Source organism: Talpa occidentalis, unplaced genomic scaffold, assembly GCF_014898055.3.
Source record: "Talpa occidentalis isolate TD23 unplaced genomic scaffold, MPIMG_talOcc4v2.1 talOcc4.5, whole genome shotgun sequence".
Taxonomy (NCBI): domain Eukaryota; kingdom Metazoa; phylum Chordata; class Mammalia; order Eulipotyphla; family Talpidae; genus Talpa; species Talpa occidentalis.
This window is the reverse complement of record NW_023604861.1, coordinates 64,943,749-64,964,838: the sequence shown is the minus strand read 5'-3', so window position 1 is coordinate 64,964,838 and position 21,090 is coordinate 64,943,749. Positions and strand designations below refer to the sequence as shown.

The window sequence follows — 21,090 nt, the reverse complement described above, 5'->3', positions numbered from 1 at the left end:
TGATATTTTCTTCCTTTGAATATTTTTTAAAATAGAGTTTTTAAATGGAAACAAAATAAAAAATGAAAGGGAAAAAGAGGAAAGAATTTGTCCTGATATAAGGAATGTTCCAGAACTCTTCAGGCCTAGTGTGTTTGTTCTTATAATGCTATGCTTACAACAATGATTTCAGGGAGGAAAGATAACAGTACTGTAGAGTCTGACAGAAAAAGAAAGGTCTTAACCTGAAAAATAAAGAGAAGTAGGCCCTGGAGACCATAGTGAACATTAGAGCAGGACCTGCCAACAACCCTGATGTGGCAGGCCCTGGCACATGAAGGAGCAGGATCTGCCAAGGGGTACAGATATGGTAGCCTCCAGCAGAGGCAACGGCATATTTCTATCTCCACTGGCTGTGGCTCTTGCAGTAGTGAGCCAAAGGGACAATGTTAGAGGAGACAGTCCCACAAAGAGGAGTAGAATTATTACTTGGATAGCAGGACCAGTGCAGACTTCAACAGGTTTGACATTGTGAAGATTCACTACACAGAGAAGGAGGGGAGGGCCTCCCTGGTGGTGCAATGGGTTGAGCGCCGCACTGTGAAGCCGTCCACAGCCTCTGCAGTGAAGGTTCGATCCCGGTTGGCCTGCGAGAATCCCACATGGTGCGGCAGACCTCTCCTGTGAGCCTGCTGCTCCCCTCAGCAGTGTATTTCATCAGTCTGACTGTTCTGTGCCCTGCTCTGTCTCTGGTGAATCCTCTCACCCTCCCGCGTCTCTGGCCTGTACCCCAGCTCTTGTATAAAAATAAATAAATCTTTAAAAAAAAAAAGAAAAGGAGGGGTGTGAAGAGAGGAACCTGGGAGTTGTGGTCTAGAGTAGGGGACACCATGCAGAGCCATTGGCTCAGCCATGAGCCCTGGAGTATATATGAAGCCACACACCTTTGAAGGAGGTAAAAACCTTTTGGAGAAGCTGGTGTGGTCTACATAGGTTGGGGTCCCAGTAAAGAAAATAATTGAGAAGGCTTCTGATCTGCACTCTTCTTCAGCAGCCCCTGGGAATGACACAGTGAGAGCACAGGGACACCTGAGTCTCTTATCCCAAATCCCAGACAGGAAGGGTATCAGGAGTACTGCAAACATGAGCTAGCTCTAACCCAACTCATCCACACAAATATCTATATCCTTTTAAGCTCCTCTACTACCTGCTAACTTAACAGCTACAAGAAATATCTGAGTAGCTACAGAAGTCAGCAAAGGCCTAAATGAATAAATAAATAAATAAATAAATAAAATCAAACAAAAGCACAGCACCACCTATGAGATACTTTAATGTCCCAAGTTACTGCTAAAGTTATTTAAAATAATAATAAAACAGGGAGACATCAAGTACCAAAATGAGCAGACAAAAAATATTGTAATAATAGACCTCAAGAGAGAATATTACAAGGTAAGAACAACTCTCCAGGATCCAAACACAAAATGATGAAGATTATATCTTACTATCAGATAAAGTTCAGAACTGCTATAACAAAGTAACTGAAAGAGATAGGAAAAAATCCAAAAGACAAGTTAAAGGAATACAAGAGATCTCAATAAAGTTAATCAAAGAGATATAACAAAGTTCAGGAAAAAATTAACGAGCTTAGAAATAAAATCAATGAACAGAAAGTAAAATTGAAGCTTTAAGGAAAAAAAAAAACAGAAATTCAGGAGATTAATAGCTCAATAAATGAGAACAAGAACTCTAGAGAGAGCTTAGAGTAAATAGGCCAAGTGGAGAATTGAAGCAGTAACCTTCAGATGCAATTTGAGAAACATCTGAAAGCATTAAGAAAGTCAAGATAAGAAAGAGAAAGGGGGTGGACAGATAGCCTATTCAAGGAAATAACAGAGGAAAACTCCCCACATAGGGAAAGGAGTTAAATACATGAAGTTAAAGAACACCTGGTAATTTAAATACAATGAGATCTACCCTGAGACACATAATTGTGAAACAAAGAAACAATATTTAAGGCAGGTAGCAGGGGAAAGCAGGTAAGTTATAAAGGTATTCTCATAAATATTACTGCAAATTTCTCTCCAGAAACTCTACAGGCAAAAAGAGAAGGGTATGATGTATTCAAAAACACTCAAAAGATAAAAACTGCCAACCAAGAATACCATAGTCTGCAAGACCCTCTTTTACATACAAGGGAGAAATAAAGGCATTCCAAGAGAAACAAAACCTGAAGAAATTTGCAAACACTAGAGCTCCCCTATAAGAAATGGTGAAATGAGCACTCTTATCTATATCAACATGAAGAAAATCCACACAAAAAAAATTGACTAAAGATACATAGAACCAGAAAACTAAAGAAAAAAATGGCAGTAGCAAATTCCTTTATTTCAATAGGAAATATAAAAATCATGATTATATTAACAGATGCAGAGAAGACATTTGACAAGACTCATCACCCATTGATATAAACCCTTAGTAAAATGGAGATAGTAACATACCTCAACATAAAGGCTATATACAACAAATCTACAGCTAGCTTATTACTCAATGGTGAAAAACTGAAAGTCTTTCCTCTAAGATCAGGATAATAAGGATGCCCACACTCACTACTATTTTTCACAATAGTATTAGGAGTTCCAGCTAGAGCAAGCAGGTAACAAAAAGCTGTACAGGAAATCAAATTGCAAAAGACCTATTCAACAAGAACTATAAGACACTGCTAAAAGAAAGAATACATAAGAAAATGGAAAGATATTCCATACTCAAAAATTGGAAGAATTCTCATTGTTAAAATGTCCACCTTGGGCCTCCCCGGTGGCGCAGCGGTTGAGCGCTGGGTTGCGAGGCTGCCCGCGGCCTCTGCGGCGCCGGTTCGATCCCCGGCTGCTCCCCGGCCACTGGAGGAGGATCCCACATGGTGCGCAGACCTCTCCTGCCACCCGCTGCTCCCCTCAGCAGTGTACTTCAGTCCTTCTGCCTGCTCTGCTCCCCGCTCTGGCTCTGGTGAGTTCTCTCACCCTCCCGCACTTCTGACTGTGCCCAGTGCATGTATAAACAAAACAAACAAACAAATATAATAAATAAATAAATAAAAACATGCCTCTATAAAAAAAAAAAAAAGTCCACCTTACCCAAAGTAATATATTGATTCAGTGCAATCCTTATCAAAGTCTCAATGGAATTATTCAAAAAGTAGAACAAACATTACTGAACTTTATATGGAACCATAATAGACCCAGAGTAAACAAAGCAAAGTTGACAAGGTTATAGTAATCAAAACTACATGGAATTAGATTAAAAACAGACCCACAGACCAATAGAATAGAATTAGGGCTCCAGAAACAAACTCACATTAATAAGCACAGTTCATCTACAACAAAGAAGCCAAAAGTATACATCAGAGAAAAGAAAATCCCCTCAACTAATGGTAGTGGGAAAATTAGATAGCTACATGTAGTAAATGAAACTAGGCCACTTTCTCACACCATATACAAATATTAACTCAAAATGGACTAAGGCCCCAAACCATAAAATATACAAAAGAAAACACAGGCAAAATACTGCATGATGTTGGTTTCAGTTATGTCTTTGGAGACTAAACTCCAAACAGTAAGGAAAAAAAAGCAACAATAAACAAATGGGACTACCTGAAACTAAAAGATTTCTACACAACCAAAGAAACTATTATTAAAATGAAAAGACACCTACCAAATGGGAGAAAATATTTGCATATCATATATCTGACATGGGGTAATATCCAAGATCTACAAAGAACTCAGACTACTCAATAAAAAGATAAATGATTCACTAAAAATAGGCAGAAGAGTTAAATGGACACTTTTGCAAAGAAGGCACACAGATGGCCAACAGACACTTGAAACAATGTTCAACATCACTTATCATCAGAGAAATGCAAATCAAGACCACAATGAGATACCCCCTTACTCCCATGAGAATGGCTCGTATCAAAAATCCCAGAAACAACCAATGTGAGGGCATTGCATAAAAGAAACCCTCATCCACTGCTGGTGGGAATGTAGACTGGCACAGCCCCTTGGAAAACTACAGGGAAGGCCCTCAAAATATTAAAAATAGATATATCACATAATCCAGCAATTCCACTCCTTGATTTGTATGCAAAGAATGTAAAAACACTAATTCAAAGGGACATATGCATCTCCTATTTTCACTGTAGCACTATTTACAACAGCCAGGAACTGAAAACGGCCTAAGTGCCCAACAATGAGGGAGAGCATTAAGATGTGGTATACACCCTTGTTGGAATACCACATAGCCATGAAAAATGATGAACTCTTGCCATTTGCGATAACATCTAGAACTGGAGGGGATTACACTAACTGAAATATATTGAAGGAGAAAGACAAGTACCAAGAGATTTTACTCATGTGTGGAATACAGAGAACCAAAAGAAAGGAACAGACAAAACTAAATGAAAACAAGTCCTAGAAATATGATTGCAGAATTGAGGCTACTAGAGAGGGAGTGAAGGGCAGTGGGGAGTAAAGAAGGAGAGGGTTCAATGGTTTAGGGCAAAGGACTATGGGTACTTTGGTGGTGATCAATCTGCTACCACAGATAAGCTGACCACAGACAACTGTATTCCTTTGGAAGGCAAAAAGACAGAGGCCAGGTGGACACAGGGACCATGAACCTGGGGATGGAAGTGAGGTAGAAAGGTGAGTGAGCTCCAGGTGCAGAGGACTGGGAGGTGGTTTCCTCGGCCTAATAATTACCCATCAGTGGTGTGCACTGTCAGGAGGTATAATCAGAGAGGGCAGAAAAGCATCTTAGATAGTTTTTCTGGGTAAATTTTGACTTGCTGAGTAACAAAAAGACAGATGGGGCATGGTGGATTGGGCAGGTGGGAGCACCCTCCTGCAGAGCCCTGTGTGAAGGGGAGAGACCAGAAGCTGATTCCAAGCCAGGAAAGAAACTAGCAAACAAAATGGCATCATTTCTGCAAGCACATGAGGCTCTGAGCAGAGTGAAGAAAGGGTAGCTCAGAAATCTCTGGAGCCAAATTATCAGGTCTGCTGCCAGCAAGTTCTTTTCAATTGTAACAAAATTCACTCAGACACTTTAAGCTTATTTCTTTCTTTTTTTTTAAGATTGATTGATTGATTGATTGATTGATTGATTGATTGATTGATTTATGCAAGCACTGGGTACAGTCAGAAGCACGGGAGGGTGAAGAGAATTCACCAGAGCCAGAGCAGGGAGCAGAGCAGGTAGAAGGACAGAAGTACACTGCTGAGGGGAGCAGCGGGCGGCAGGACAGGTCTGCGCGCTATGTGGGACCCTCCTCCAGTGGCTGGGGGAGCAGCCAGGGATCAAACTGGCGCTGCAGAGGCTGCGGGCAGCTTCACAACCCAGCGCTCAACTGCTGAGCCACCGGGGAGGCCCTAAATTTATTTCTTTAGCTAAATAAATAAATAAGCTTACAAGTTAAATTTTAAAATGGATAAAATGTAGAAAATCCTACCGCTGAGGGTAGGGGAGAGGAGGGGACAAGCTTGGCTTCTGGTTCCCCTAACCTCCCTGGCGTCCCAGGCTGTCTTTAACATGACTCTTCTTGCCAAGGGCACAGATGTCACCAGCGTCTGTACAGTAATGTTTTACTCATGCCTCAGCCTTTTCTCCCATGGGACATATTCCAGATTAGCTGTAGCCTGCAGCAGTTCATAGAGCTTCCAACATCTTCCCTCTAAAGAAAAACTTCTACAATACCCCACCTTCCGCTGCCTGTAAGGGGTGGCTTTGACATGTTTTCTCTTGTTTCTTGAGCCACAGGATTTTTGTTGCCTTCCTTGAGCCCAGAGTCTACAAAATAAGTGACTTAGCCTGATTTACTTTTTCTTATTTTCATTCTCATGACACTGTTTTGTTTTGTTTTGCTTTTTCTAGCAGTAGACATTTAAATAATTGGCGGGTGAGGTGCTTACTCAGTCACAGGGCACCTACTCAGGGTGATATTTATGGAAAAGCCATCAGAGAAGTATGGGTCATGGAGGGAGCCAATGTGTGAGATGGCTTCCTTCTCAGAAGGCTGAAAGAATGACAAGGAAACTTATGGGGGATCAATGTAAATTTGGAGAACTGAACCCATGCTAACATTGGCTTATAAAAGGAGATGCTAAAATTGGTTTATTAGAGGAAATAAAAAATCAAACCATCTCCTGACTCTGTGTGACATCAGAATGTGGAAGAATTTTTCTTTAAAGATCTATTTATTTATGCATACAAGAGCTGGGGTATAGGCCAGAGGTGTGAGGGCTGAGAGGACTCACCAGAGATGGAGTGGGGAACAGAACAGGCAGATCGACTGAAGTACACCGCTAAAAGGAGCAGCAGGCAAGGCAGAAGAGGTCTGCTGAGCCATGTGGGCTGCTCCCTGGCCAGCTGGGGATCAAACTTGTGCTGCAGTGGCTGTGGACAGTCTCACAGGCTATGTCTCAACCCCTTACGCCATCAGGGAGGCCCCAGAATGTGGAAGAATTTATAGCAGTACTTTTAAACATTTTAGGCCATCTTTCCCCCCAACATATGTTCACCCCTCTCATCTCCCTTGAAGTCATGTCCCAACACATAAAGGAGCTCTCTGCACTTTCTAATGTAAGTCTAGCAATTAATAATGAGTCAGGTTGCCAGTTCACCTAACCTACCATGCAAGACCAACAACGAGTTGCACAGATCTGCTGGTTCTCAGCACTGCAGATGGGAGGACACACGTGCAGCCTCTTAGGTACAGACAGTGGGCTCAGAAAGGGCTGCTATCCCAGGAGGAGCCACTTCTGTTCACACAAGCCTATGAATAATAAAAGGAAATCCTTCCCGCAATTTGCATCCCTGTATGGAAATCAAATGGCTAGATGAGTATGGCTGATGCTGAGTGTGTAACTAGCATGACATGGACAATGCCATGTGGACGTGCACATCTCCAAGTGAGTCCAGTGAGACAGGGAAGTCTGGCTTTGATTTGGGATAGCAGCCCATTCTCTAGCAGTTACAACATAGCTGTCATTTGTTCTGGTGTTCTTGTGTTTTAATTAAGAAAATGAAATAATGTTTAAGTTGATTTTGACACCATTTTTTTTTTATAACCAGAGGTATTCACTGTCATTAAACTGGTACTAGAAATCATGGCTATGAAGTGGCCATATGAGAATCTTTCCATTAAGCAGGCTGGTTAGAGTTGTATATTTATTATGAGCTTGAGCAGAGATAAGGAAAGGCAGAAACAGAATTATAGAGACACAAAAAAAAGGAAGGAGAAAAGACAAAAATAGAGGGTGGACTATATCCTCTATCTCACTGACACTGAAGAGTCTACTGATTGAAAGTTAAATTAGTATCTAATGTCCCATTAAGGAAGAAAGAATGCTGCTAATAAAACTAGGCCTTCACACATATAACTTCATCCATTCCTCATCGTGACCACATCAGAAACAGGCCCACTGCCATCCCCTCCTACTAAAGCACACACTGAAGCAGAGCGCAGGCATGGGCCAGGGTCCCTACTAGGCTGTGGGATGGGGACCAAACCACTTAACTTTTTGGGCGAGAGTTTTAATTTGTAAAGGCAAAAGCAACAATGTGCTTCTTTTGATTTTAAGATTGAACAATCTGAAAGTCACAGGATAGGAAATACTTTGTAAGCTTTGAAATATGTACAAACTGAAGTTACTGATGAGTTGATGATGCCTAGGGCTTGCTGTGCTAATTCCTATTTCCTGTTATACTCCCATCAACTACACTCAACAGAACACTTGAAAGAGTTTATTGTAAAAAAACTTCATGTTACTTTTACTAAATGATACACTTTTAATAAAAACAATTCCTTGTAAAAGTTGTCATTCATGTCTGAAATAAAGCTCTATGACAGTGTTCTGGAATCTTAAAAGAAGCCTGTCCAAATCTACATACTACACCCTCCCTAACAGAAGGACAAGAAGTGAATTTCTATAGCTTGGACCCAGGGAACAGCAATCCAGCTTAGTGATTACCTCTCTCAGAAGCACAGATAAAACCTGAGATAAGCAATTTCGAAAACTCATTACCCTAACATTCCTCCAGACTGAGAATTTGCTGGTGGCTCCATGATTCACTGTGCTCACCTCCACCTGCCCTGGCTGGGCAAAAAATTCATGGGCCTGTAAGCTCAGCTAGTGCGTGGGCAGAAACTTATCATCAAGACACCACTTCCCTTTGTTCTCATTAGCTTAAGAATACGGACTTGAACTCACATTCCTGGCCCACAGGATCCTGTCACCTAGTGACCTAATCTTAGGCTACAAGATTGTAGTGAGATATGTCTGTCTGGCATTTCCAATTCTGAGGCCATTCTGCAAGGAAGGGATAGAGTGAGCATCTGTGAGGCCAGAAAGACCCTGGCTCCCTTACTCCCTCGGATACCTGGGGTCTGCCTTCTTTCAGATAGCACTTACTTGCAGAGCTCACAGGGCTGCGTGGGAACAGGCGAAAACAAGACAGAATGTCATAGTCTAGGAGGTGGTAAAGTGTCTTTCCCCCACATTTCTCTTTCTGACCTAGAAATGATGCCCACAGCGTAGCTCCCAACCCTACAACCAGCACCCCTGGCATGGAGCCTCCTCTCCCACAACTCCCCATCCCAACATTTCTTAAAATTTCTCTTTTCTGCTTAACAGTAAGAATTAAAATATTCCTTCCAAAACAGGAAAACCATAGAGAAAATCAATTGAAAAATGTTGTTTCTTCAAAACCTAGTAAAATTGATAGACCTTTAACAAGAATGACAAAGGTAAAAAGAGCACACACAAATATTCAGTATCAGGAACAAAACCAGGGCTGTCATTAATGCCAGGACAGGCATTAAAAAGATAAGGGAGTCTTATCAGCAACTTTAATCTCATAAATTCAACAACTTCAAATTCAATAGAACAAATGGAACCAATTGCTCTAAAACCACAAGCCACCAAAACTTAACCAAAATGAAACAGATAACCATTAACAAAGGTGACTTCCTAATTTTTAAGTTCCTGAATAAGAACTCTCCAGGCTCGGGTGGTTTCACTGGGGAAATTTTATATAATCTCTTCCAGAAAACAGAGAAGGGGAAATGTACCAACTTATTTATCTGTTACTATCTTGATACCTATGTAGTATTTGCTTGATATCAGCATCAAACAAAGATAGCATGTATGTTATGTATATAAATAATATATATATATTATATAAGAAAACTACAAACAAACATCTCTTCTGAACTTAGATGCAAAAACTATGAACAAAATATAAGCAAATCAAGTCCAGTAACCTCTAAAACCCTACAACCAAGTGGGATTTGTTCCATGATCGCAGGACTGTTTAAACATGGAGAAATCAATCAGTGCATTTCTCCACATCTACAGAGTCAGTGAGCCACAAAGCAGCTTCCTTTTGTTCCTTCAACACCCATAACAGGACACTGCCATGCAGGGTGCAAGTGACCCTCTCCATACCACCTGGCTTATACCCCAACTTGGGGATCCATCCCTGGGACAGTCACACATGGATTAGATTTGGCAGGGAGCAGCATTCCTCCATCCTTGAGTTGACCCAGCACCCGGTAGCCAGAACAGAGCCAAGTCTTGTCTGCACAAAACTCTTCACACTCTGGAACAGAGTCACCTTGTACCTTCCCTCCCTTGAAATCACACCAGACTAAGCTTGAGTCAAAGAGAAAAGACCCTACCAAATTTCATCTTGCTTTGTCAATCCAGACAATAATGAACCAGGACACCAGGGGTGAGTCCCAGATAGGACAAAGCAGGCAGGCTTAGCGCATCTTATTCACTGCAGTCAAGGCTGAGGAGTAGGTGCTGCCATTCACATTTGAGACCCACCCTGGAAAGAGAATGTCTTGGAAAGGAAAACTCTTGAAGATCTCTGGATTTTCTGAAGTTAAAATGTATAAAAATATATAAATTTTAGTGTAAGACTTCGGCAATCCAGCTCCTTTTTATATTAAAGGGGCCCAAAACTCTTTTGAAGTAAACTTGGAATACTCAAAAATAACAATTCAAGTTGAACTGGTACTGAACTTGTGAGTCAAAGGGGTGTCACTGAAGCCAGCGCGGGCCATGGCTGGGTGCACGCACACAGGCTGCTCACATGGAGGCTGGGCTCTGGAGAGGCGTCCTAACCTGCGCCTCACAACATCTGAGGCAAAAACAGACCACACACAGCAGTCTTTTTCAAGAAATTCATCCATTAAAGTCAAGCATCCTTAAAACAATCTATCCAATGGGCAGAAATATCGATCTCCTATTCCTAAGGGCAGTGAGGTTTAGGGAAAATGTACCTTCTGTAGTTCTGTTGGGGTACAGTGCAGAGAATGTGGCTGTGTGCTAAGGGGAGGCACCCTGCAGCTGGATTTCTCCAAGCCTGCCCAGAACTGAAGAAAAATAGGGCCTCTGTGATGGCAGAGGCCTAGCTCAGCAGCCCCTCTAACCCTAGAAGGCAGCTGCTTCAGGAGGAGGTACACATTCAGCGCACTAGTGTGTCCAGGATCCAGGAGGCCAAAGAGGAGCTGCCCCTGGGCAGTGGTTGTGAATGCAAGTGAAGCCATGGCAATACCGCCCTCCTCCATACACCCTCTCTGTGAGCCCAGTCCCCAGATCTGAAACACTCACCTGCCCCCTCACCCTCCTAAGTCCCCAGAGTAGAGCTTGATTCCCATCACACCCCAACTCCGCCTGAAGAGTTTCCAGATGTGCCTAGATTCTTACTATCTACAGATCACCTTTAAGTGAATTATCTTCTAAACTTCCACCAAAGACAATTTTCTGGGTTCTGTTCACATTTCTGTGAACATACCTTCTCATTTGTGTAGCCTCTTCTCATATTCTCACATTAAAAGTGTACCCTGCTGGATTTTAGCACTCAGTTCCTTATGGGGACTCCAGGCACATGCAGCCCATAGCAGTCAATGCCAAGACTCACTTTCTCAGAGGTATGTCATCCCTGGAAATCAGGAGTGAGAACATTCGTGCCAGCCCAAGCCATGATCACACTCACCCTATCATTAGCCTCTGGTGACAGATGATCAAAAGCAGGATGGACAGTGAACCAACAAGAACCCTCCAGTGCAGCCAAATGCCAACAGGCCCTCCTTATTCACCCAGCAAAGGCAACACTATTAATCTCCATGGCTCTACCCAGCCTGCAGCTTCTAAACTGCAGCCAGTTTCACTTTGTGGTCAAAACAGAATTCTGGGTCTACTCTGGTGACGCAGTGGTTGAGCCCTGGGCTGCAAAGCTGCCCACAGCTTCTGCAGCGCCGGTTTGATCCCCGGCCACTGGCGAGGGTCCCACATGGCACGACTGACCTCTCCTGCCACCCGCTGCTCCCCTCAGCAGTGTACTTCATCACTCTGCCTATTCTGCTCCCCGCTCTGGCTCTGGTGAATTCTCACCCTCCCATAATTCTGACTGTACCCAGTGCTTGTATAAATAAATTAAAAAAAAAAAAAAAAAAACAGAGAATTCTTTGTATATGCCTCCCACCCAATTCTGTTACCCCATCATCTCTAAATTTCTCTTTGAGTCAGATTGGAGAAAGCAAAATTTAACTGGGTTTTTTTTTTTTTTTAATCTCTGTAGGGGCACTAAGACACCTTAAACATAAAAGTTAAAACAGCTTAAAACCTTCCACAATGTTTCAATGCAAAATTGAATTTTTTTTTTTGTGGTCTATTAAATAGTCCCCCAACTCTAGACAAATGGAAATACATTAACTAGATCTCTGGTAGAGCATGTTAGTTCAATATTTTTAAAAAATATTCTACCACTGACTGGTATTCAAAAGCATTTTATAATTACTAAGAAATCTGAAGTGCAAACTTAACAGTGGGAATTCCAGCACTGTGTCTTGAAGATGCAGGATAATTAAGTGGATTTCAAGAGTGAGGATGCAAAATTGCAGCTACTGCAAGTCAAATACTCACAGCAGCAGGTCACAGGATGAACCTGACGGGCTGTGGCCAAATCCTAACAAGAAGTGGGTGGGTCATGGACCCAGGCACACTGCTGAACCTAGAACTGCTGGGGTATTAATGCTGCTCAAGGAAGCTGAGCCACAGGCCACTCCACATTCCCATCGAGTAGGAAGGGCAGGTACCGTTGGGTATTCAGACAAGGAGCTACTGACCCATTCTAGGGAAAAACAATTCAGCTGAGTTCTGTTCTCCTCTTGGTTGCCTGGAAAGACCCTCACTCACTGCAAGTCCTGCTCTGACATTCCCCCTGTCAAGTACCAGATCCCAAGCACAAATGTAGGCAGGAACAAGGTGATTTTTAAAATCACATGTAAAATCTTTTAATTATAGGATAAGTCTTCCTATTTATATGTTAGACAAGTTTAGGGTTATCCATTGCTTCTCCCTCAAGCTCTAGAAATAAGTTGGGCTTCTTTAAAAGACGTAAGTTTGCTTTTTTTCCTTCTTGCTTAATTATAACATGGGGGGACAGTTCTGAGACTCGGTAAAAGGAGTGTGTCACACAGAAAATCTGTGTGGCTTATGTGGTGATGACATGAATAGGTGGGACACAGGAAGCCTATCTATCAAGTCTGGAATCAAATGATTGTACTAGGGGAATCTCGGACTATACCATGAGTTACTGCATAACATTTTGTTTTGGTTGCCTTTTGACTGCACTTGAGAGAAAATATTGTCATTGCCATCCATCTCCAGAATGGGGCAAGAACTCGAGCACCACCTGCCACCCCATGGTGCACCCGGGAACCACCTCGCCTTCTGCACAGACCAGAGAGTGGGAGCCTCCACGTACCTCCACCAGCCTCCAGGCCTCTGCGATGACTGCATACTGTAGGCGATTCAGAGCGAAGCCATCCACCTCCTTCATGAGCCGGACTGGGGACTGTCCAATTTTCCGCATCAGGGCATGGGTTCTGTCCATTGTTTCAGGAGATGTCTCTGGGTGAGGGACCAGCTCAACCAACGGCAAGTAATATGGTGGGTTCACCTAAGAAGAGGGAGACAAAAGGGAAATCAAGAAGGTGGCTCTGAAGTTTGGAGTGCTGCTCTACAGACTTGGTTCCCCTATCTCGAACTGTCCTATGGGTTGATTTATCTTGGGAAAGGCCCCATAAGACTTGGTACCAAATCATAAACTTGAGAAATAAAGTAATTCACAAAGGAGACAAAGAGGGAAATTGAACATACAATTTTTTGAAGAAAATCATCACTGACACATTTCTTTATATAGATGTTTTATGTCACTGGTCATTTCTGTACAATGTATGCTTTCTCCTCTCAGATGTAGTCCTCATAAACTTCCTACCACCAATCCACCTGTGAAATATCACCATAGTCCCTCATGCTCTTCCCTCCTGTTTTGATCCCTTTCCCTCCCCTTCGCCTGCAGAATGTCTCGGATTTACAGTTGCCCATTAATTTTGCATAAATGGCACATTTCTATCAACAACAGAATATATATAAGATGGTAGTCCTGAAACCCCTACTGCTCAGTGACATCTTAGCCCCTGACAGTGTGGCATGTGACACCAGCAGCCGCCTCACTTGTCCCATGTTTACCTCCTCTCTTGATAGCATCATATTCACTTGTGCTTGATTAAATTTTGCGTCTTTTTGTTCATACAGGGCCTGAAGAGTACAAAGTCACTGCTAGTGTTGCATTTACACAATGACAAAATTGCGTAATGACATTTCTCAGAGTGTTCTCCCATAGTTAGGCAATGCATGATTTTACTGATTATGATGAAAGTGAGTTACTTGAGAAACAGCTGAAGCAGGAAATGTACTGTCTCTGTCTGTCTCGGGAAGTAATCTTCCGTGTGACAGGCACTCTACCAGGAGAGGTAAGGTCTGTAAGGGCCTGTATTATTAGCTAGGCTGAGCTCACTAAACTAGCATATAACTGACAGTTCCTTTCAGTTGTCAGTTCCTCAGAAATTTACTGAATCTTTGTCTAGAAAGTAAATAAATCTTCCACTTTGTATTCATGGGACTCCATGTGCATGAAAGTAAATTAGCTTTTTCCTCCTGTTTATCTGTCCTTTATTTAGAGGCTGTCTCAGCCATGAACCTAATAGGGTAGAGAGAAATGCTTTTCTCCTCAACAATCCCATCTTGATGAGATCACAGTCACATTCCCAAATTCAGTACCATGTCTCTCCTTCACCTCCCCCCCTCCCCCACTTTCCTTCATGGCAAAAGTCCCATGGGTTACAATCCACACCTCTCAAAATACCCATTCCCACTGCCAGGAGCTTAGCTAAGTTCATCACTTCCGGCCTAGTGTGGTACTTGTCCTCAGCAGCCTTCCATCGAGACTTATTCCCCTGCTGTTTCAAGGGGAGTCTTTATAAGACAGGAGCTGTCAAATCCATCGCAACAGAAAGGACAATGGTGGTTGCCAGGGCCTGGGAGTGGGGAATAGTTGCTGAATGGGGACAGTTTCAGCTTTACAAGGTAAAGAGTTCCAGAGATGGATAATGATGAAGGCTGAACAAAAATGTCGATGGACTAAGTAACACTGGGCTGTACACTTAAAAAATGGGTAAGATAGCAAATGTTATGTGTATTTAACACAGTTAAAACATTTTTTAAATTAGTAGCAGGACCCTGGTCATGGCATCTTCCTAAAAACCTGCAGTGATAGCTCACCACCCACTATGAAAAACACATAGCTAACTACAGGTGCAGGCCCTTTGTAGTTCTGCCCTGTATTTCCTAACATAAAGTTTTCACACTTCTGTGTACATAGACCCAAGCTACCAGAAAAGAGCCTCCAGCTGTTTTGGGCTTAGATGGAAGCTATTCTTGCCAGAGTTCCTCAGTCCTGAGACATGTCCTTTTCCTGGCTATAGTCTATCAAACCCACTCTGAAATCTTGTCTGCACCACCTAAGTGCTGAGAGCCATGCCCACTTTTAGCTCCAGGGCTGAGAGACCCAAAAGTCCAGTGGAATGAGGAAAAAAGGTAGGGACTTCCTGGGTCCTGAGAGACCCAGTGAAGAATTCTAACAGTCATGACAGATGCCCCTTAAATTTAACACAGTGAAGATGAAAGGAGGGAAAGGTGGAGGGGAAAAGAGAGCACAAGAAGTACTCTGTTAGATAGGTTAAAGAACTAGATGCTTCCTGAAAAGCCATTCTCTTTCCAACAGAGATGGAAGGTCAGGCCATCTGCTGCCAAAGTCTATAAGGAAGACTGAGGACTGAGCCCTCAAGAAGTGGGGAAAACGACCACAGAGAAAGGATGGCAAATTCTTCAAGGTTCCAAGATGATCTCTGGGATGGCTGGAGAGCAGGGCTGTGTTGCAGGAAGCACAAGGGAGTGCTGTGGCCTGGGCAGCCTTTCGGGAGCTCAGGTTGAGGCGGGTGGCACAAGAGCGGCATTCTCCATTCACTTCAGTGAAAAGGCTGTTGAGTTGGGAATGGCCTGGGGGCATGTGATCAGGGTGATAGCTCAGCAGGCCCAACACAGAGGCTTGCTTTATTTTCTCTGCCACAGATTAACCAAAGTTCGGCAGACAGAGGAAAGGCAAACTGTCCCTATTTCCTGAAGAGAATTTGCAATTCATTTACTCACACTCCTGGGCGTGAGCTGGGGGCACTCAGTCCAGGGGAATTCCTCTTCCTCTTTATAAAATGGGCATAAATATAAAGGAGACTTCTGGTTTATAGCTGGTTGAGAGGGCTGAATCCCTTCCTGAACTCTTCCTGCTCAGAGCTGAAGCAGCTCCTGAATGAGGGTGCTAGGAACTGAACAGGCCGCACCATGCAGGGCACAGGGGGCAGAGAGACACTCCCTATAAACCCAAGTCCATGACTAGAACACCAAAGATGATGACTGCATTAAGGCATATGCTTTCAGGGTCAGGTGGAGAGCACAGACCGGGTTTAGCAGGCGGGGGCATCCTAGTGCCTCTGCAGACAGGGTCCCATATGATTCCTGAGAACATCTAACCTGTGGCTGCCTGGCCACCTGCATGCTGTGCCTTCAGGAACTCCTTCACTCAAGGCTTCAATCCCTCTACCTCTTCCCAGGCAGCCTCATCTATGGTCAGGAAAAACACCAAGAGCACTTGATGGTTAAGGGGGCCCCCACAGGCTCCATCAAACCATCACTTCCTCCACTGAAATAAGGAAGAAAAAAGGGGAAACCTTTTAAAGTAGCTGAAACTATTGAAAAAAATGGTTGTTCTGACTGATTGCTAACACAGATCCTAAGAACCAAGAGAGGCTGCAGCCAAACTTAGCTTCCAGACAATCACCAATAAACAAGTCCCGTCTACTGAATAGTCATCCCTACACCACCCCAGGGAGGTGAGGCACACAAGGAAAGGCAACATGCAAACATATGGGAGACAGAATGCCAGGCAAAGAGAGGTGGTATATTAACACCCTCTTCCTGAGCCTGTCATATTTCCTGGCCTTACTTAATGGAACCCACTCTGAAATTTCATCCAAACCACCTGGGTACTGGGAACACAAGCCCACCATAAGCTCCATGGCTGAGATACCCTAAATTCCAACTCCTGAAGTGGAAAAGGTGCCCAAGAGAACATAGGTGAGGTCCAAACTTGGTGGCTGATGGCTTTTCTGTAGAGGATTGGAGACAGAAATCTGTAACTGCTGACTATCCACTTTTGCAAGAGTCTTTCAGAAGCAGGTTAAGGCATCCTTTCCCTTTGTCCTTTTCCTGTCTAGGCAAAGAATCCCAGATAACTGAGCAATGGCAGCAAGTGAGTTGATGCACTGAGTCCCTGTGTCTGCCCTGGAGGGCTAAATGGAAAACCTGTAACTTCTCAAAGATTATAAATGGCTCTGGATTCTTTAAGAACTGTCCTTCCATCTTAGATTGAATTACTCAAGATGCTTTTATTCAACTCCCCTAAAGGTCAGTGGAATGAGAAAAAGGTAGGAAGCACAAGCATAGAAGAATTTTAAGAAAATAAAATTCCAGAGACAGCCAACTTGGGTTATTTGGTTTGCTTTAGATAACATTGATTTTGGCTAAAAATAATTTATAAGAGTAATGTGAGATAATTTTTAAAATAAGGTCTGAACTTACTTTGCTATGCTGTTCATCTTTGGTTCAATAAGTTAGAGTTAATACTGGAATGGTATGAGGGAGAGAAATGTGACTATTCAACAGTTATTACCAGATTGGAGGCACAGTATTGGGTGTGACAGAGAGAAAGTAAATAAGTTGTGATCTCATTCACCAGGTACTTTAAAGTTGAAGATATGTGGTCAAAATCTTTTCAAAGTACTTAGGAGGTATTTTCTGAACAACTTTAGTTATGTTTTATTTTAACCAACTCAGAAGAGAAAACACTGGTTAGAAATTGGAAGCTTTTAAGCAACAGACTTACAGTTTTCTCAAAAACAATTGATAACAATCTAGTAAGTGGTCTGCAGTTTCTAAGATCCTTTTTTAAAAAGGTAAACATATAAGTGAAGATACCACAGGCTTCATGCGACCTGGTGTTTGCTTCACTTAAGGTTATTTTGGTGGTAAATTTCATTTGTGTCTCTGTGGTAACTAAACATGACTGGCTTTCTTCTATGTTCTATGGGTCTAATTTTCCTTATAAACATTTTTCACAATGTACATCATATTTTAGTATGAGAACAGTTGGAACCATATGCCTTGTGAATCATGATCCAAGCTGACCCCTTCTTAGAGTATAAAATCTGGTAGCCATCTACAATCTGCTCACCTCCCTAAGCTAACCTGCTCTCTCCCCACTCTAAACTACTCATGCACAGAAAGCAGAATATCCCTTCTTTCAATCCTAGAACCCTTCAGTCATGCTTGGAATACTGTCCTCCCAAGACCTGTGAGCAATTTTTCTTCTCTCTGAGCTATCTGCAAAATTCAAAGACTTTTCTATTATCCTCCAAGAGCCATGTTCATGTATATCACAATACTGCTGTTTACCTAAGCAAATCCCAGTTCTTTGGGGTTAACACTCATGACTCTCCATGACTCTTGTGGCTCTCCATGTCCACATTTTCTCTCTGTTCCCAAGTGTGTTGGTTCTTCCAGTCAAGCGGGACTCTATGTTTGCTCTTGGCTTGGGGTCATTGCTCATGCTATTTCCCAGTCTCAAGCACCCTCCTTCCTCTTCAGCCCACCTGATCCTGTCCAATCTGACCTGGCTTCTCAGTGTAGTCTCCAACCATAATCTCTGCTGGTCTGGTGGTGCTGAGGGTGTGGTCAGCCTGGTGTACTGTCATCTTTATTATGACTTGAGCGGAGTTAGCTTTTCTGTACTAACAGGTTGTCCCAGTTCTCCAACATCACCCTGAGCTCACGTCAGCACTCAAATGTCCTCCACCGAGTAATCCTTGAATCTCCTTTCTGATATTCCCCCTCATATTAACACTTCAATCTCAAAAAGATTTATTGTTTGTATGCCAACTTGGAACTCACTGTCCAATACGCCTCCTAATGTACTCCAGCTAATTATAGAGAATGGGTAGAAAAGAAAAACAAGGGAAAGGAGGTATTTGTAGTGAGACTGCTAATCAGAATCTCAGGTAGGTTCCTGGAATCTGCATTTTAACAAAAACGATTCTGCTCTGAATTGGGTTTAGCAAACTACATAATATAAGCAGATAAACTGCAAAATCCTACTCACTGTATATATTTTTTAAAATGTAGCCCCGCTTCCTTAGTAGAGAAATTATTTATTTAGTAGTCTGTTTCCTCAGACAGGGAGTTACTTGATAGTGAAAGCCTGCAAGTATTGCTCACTTTATCCCATTATGCATTAGATATACATATATAATCCAAGGAACTTTGGGATAAAATTCTTTTAATAAATTCTGGCACTGCACAATTCTCTAAACATACTACAACAGCTCATTGAATTGTATAATTTCAACTGGCAAATTGTGTGATGTGAGAATTATAACCCAATAAAGCAGTTAAAAAATACTAGTGTATTAATACTCAAACTATATTGCTTCCAATCACCCACTGAGATACTTCTCCAGGTGTAGCATACTCACCGGATGAGCCACAATGCATTGCTTCACATGTCTTAAACCTGAAAATAATTTGGAGGGCAGGAGGCAGGAGCTGGAGCTGCTTAAGACAACTTTCTCATCGACGATCTGATCTAACTGAGTAAAAATCTTCTTCTTCAGTTCTAGGTCTTCTGGAACACATTCCTAAAAAGGACATACTCAATTACTGTTCGTGATCCCTGCCCTTAATCAGCTGCAAACAAAGCATTTTGTGTTTGATTCTTTCTTAAAATGAACCGATTAAAAAACCCTCTGACAAAAGTTAAAAAAAAAAAGATGCCCCCAAAATAGGACATATCTTGAAAACTCTGGTAACTGGTGATACATATGTTATAAGAATTTTCAGTTGGTAGACTGAGACTTTTTAGACCTATACAAACTAGAAAATATAATTCCCAAATACAAAAATCTGCCAAGTAAATGAGGGTGGATTCCACAAACAGAATATACAGTAGCACTTCAGGCAAAGTACTATAAACATCAAATTGTTGTCATCACCACATATTTTCCTTATCTTTTCTGACCATCATATCAACTTATCTTCAAGGAAATTTCTCATCTCCATAAAATGAACAAACACATTACACCCTAATTTGCAAAAGACGTCTTGAGAAACTATTTCTTTTTCTTTTTTTTTAAAGATTTATTATTTATGCTTACCAAAACTGGGGTACAGGCCAGAGATGCAGGAGGGTGAGAGTATTCACCAGAGACAGAGCAGGGAGCTGAACAGGCAGACAGGACTGAAAACACTGCTGAGAGGAGGAGAGGTCTGCCGCACCATGTGGGTCTCTCCCTGGCTGGCAGGGAGTCGAACCCATGCTGCAGAGGCTGCGGATAGCTTCATAGTGCTGTGCTCAACCCCCTGCGCCACCAAGGAGGCCCAATAAACCATTTCTAATTGGAAATCCTTTTGAAAAAGACCTTTGTTTCTAAAAATCTAAAGTTACTTTAATGGGGTAGGAGAGGAGGAGAAGGAAGAAATTTTGAATTAAATACTACAGGGAACAATCACTCTGAAATTCTAATCACATACAAAGTTGCCTTGTAAATAGATGACATTCCCAAATACCCAGGCCCGCCCACAGGTGAGGCATGTCCCGGGAAAGTGATATACTCAGTGTCAAAGAGGGATAGGCGACTGAAGAATGATGCTGAACACTGGAAATGCCGGTGGTGTCTACCCCCTTCTGCCACCATTGCCTCTGGGAAATCATACTGTTACGGAGCAGGCCCGATAAAAAACGGGTTGCCCTGCTGTGGGTCCTCACCCGCGCACTTATAAGGGACTTATTAATACTCCACTACAGGCACACACAAAAGGTTAATAAAAGGTTTATTTACAAGGGAAAGGGAAATGAGGAAATGTACAATTCAGGGAGAAAATAGGGAAATAAATGCGTCCTTCCCAATCCGCCCACCTGAAAACCCAAAGGCACTCTCAGAGTTGGCTGAGCACTGTGAGCTGGCAGGGAGCCAAAAAGGGAACCCCCCCAAAGCCCACATGTCTGGTTTTATACCAAACCTGGCTGCTTAAACCCACCCTCAGGTTCCAGCAACCTTCCCTTTGGTGGTGATGGGATTTGTCTTTCCCAATGTCCTGATGGCTTTGGTCTGGAGTGGGGGTGGAGTCCACAAAGCCTGTATGGAATTAGCTTTAGGACATCCTTTTCCCTCTAACAATTCCAGGGTTCATTTTACTCAAAGTAGGTCCCATGGGGCAACAGTTAATATTGAATTCCCAACAATGTCTGGTGAATATGGATAATGATTCTGCCATAACCATCAGCACAAGAATCAATAGGATGCTTACTAAAAGTGTAAATTCTCAGGCCTCTCTGCCAAGACTATCTGAATTGGTCTCTAAGGGAGAGATCCAGGTATTTTCATCAGTCATTCTGATGATTCTTGTTCCTGCTAAAGTTTGGAGGTGTAGCTCCAAAATGTGGATTGTCAATATTGTACGTATGCAATGCTCCCAAATACATCCTCAAGGGACCTCCGCTCTAATGCCAGGGGTCTCACCTTCCTTCCTCCTC

At 42.6% G+C, this 21,090-nt stretch overlaps 1 protein-coding gene across 6 annotated transcripts in view; it reads right to left on the bottom strand.

Moving 5' to 3' along the window:
* The window catches only part of CRYL1 (crystallin lambda 1), a 168,404-nt gene that overhangs the window by 13,887 nt on the left and 133,427 nt on the right, over window positions 1-21,090 (bottom strand). For all 6 annotated transcript variants that reach the window (XM_037527363.2, XM_054701442.1, XM_054701440.1 and 3 more), the window contains 2 exons: window positions 19,034-19,195; window positions 12,814-13,008 (listed from right to left, as the gene is read on the bottom strand). In XM_037527363.2, coding sequence (XP_037383260.1) covers window positions 12,814-13,008; window positions 19,034-19,195 — 357 coding nt within the window. The remainder of the gene's footprint in view (window positions 1-12,813; window positions 13,009-19,033; window positions 19,196-21,090) is intronic.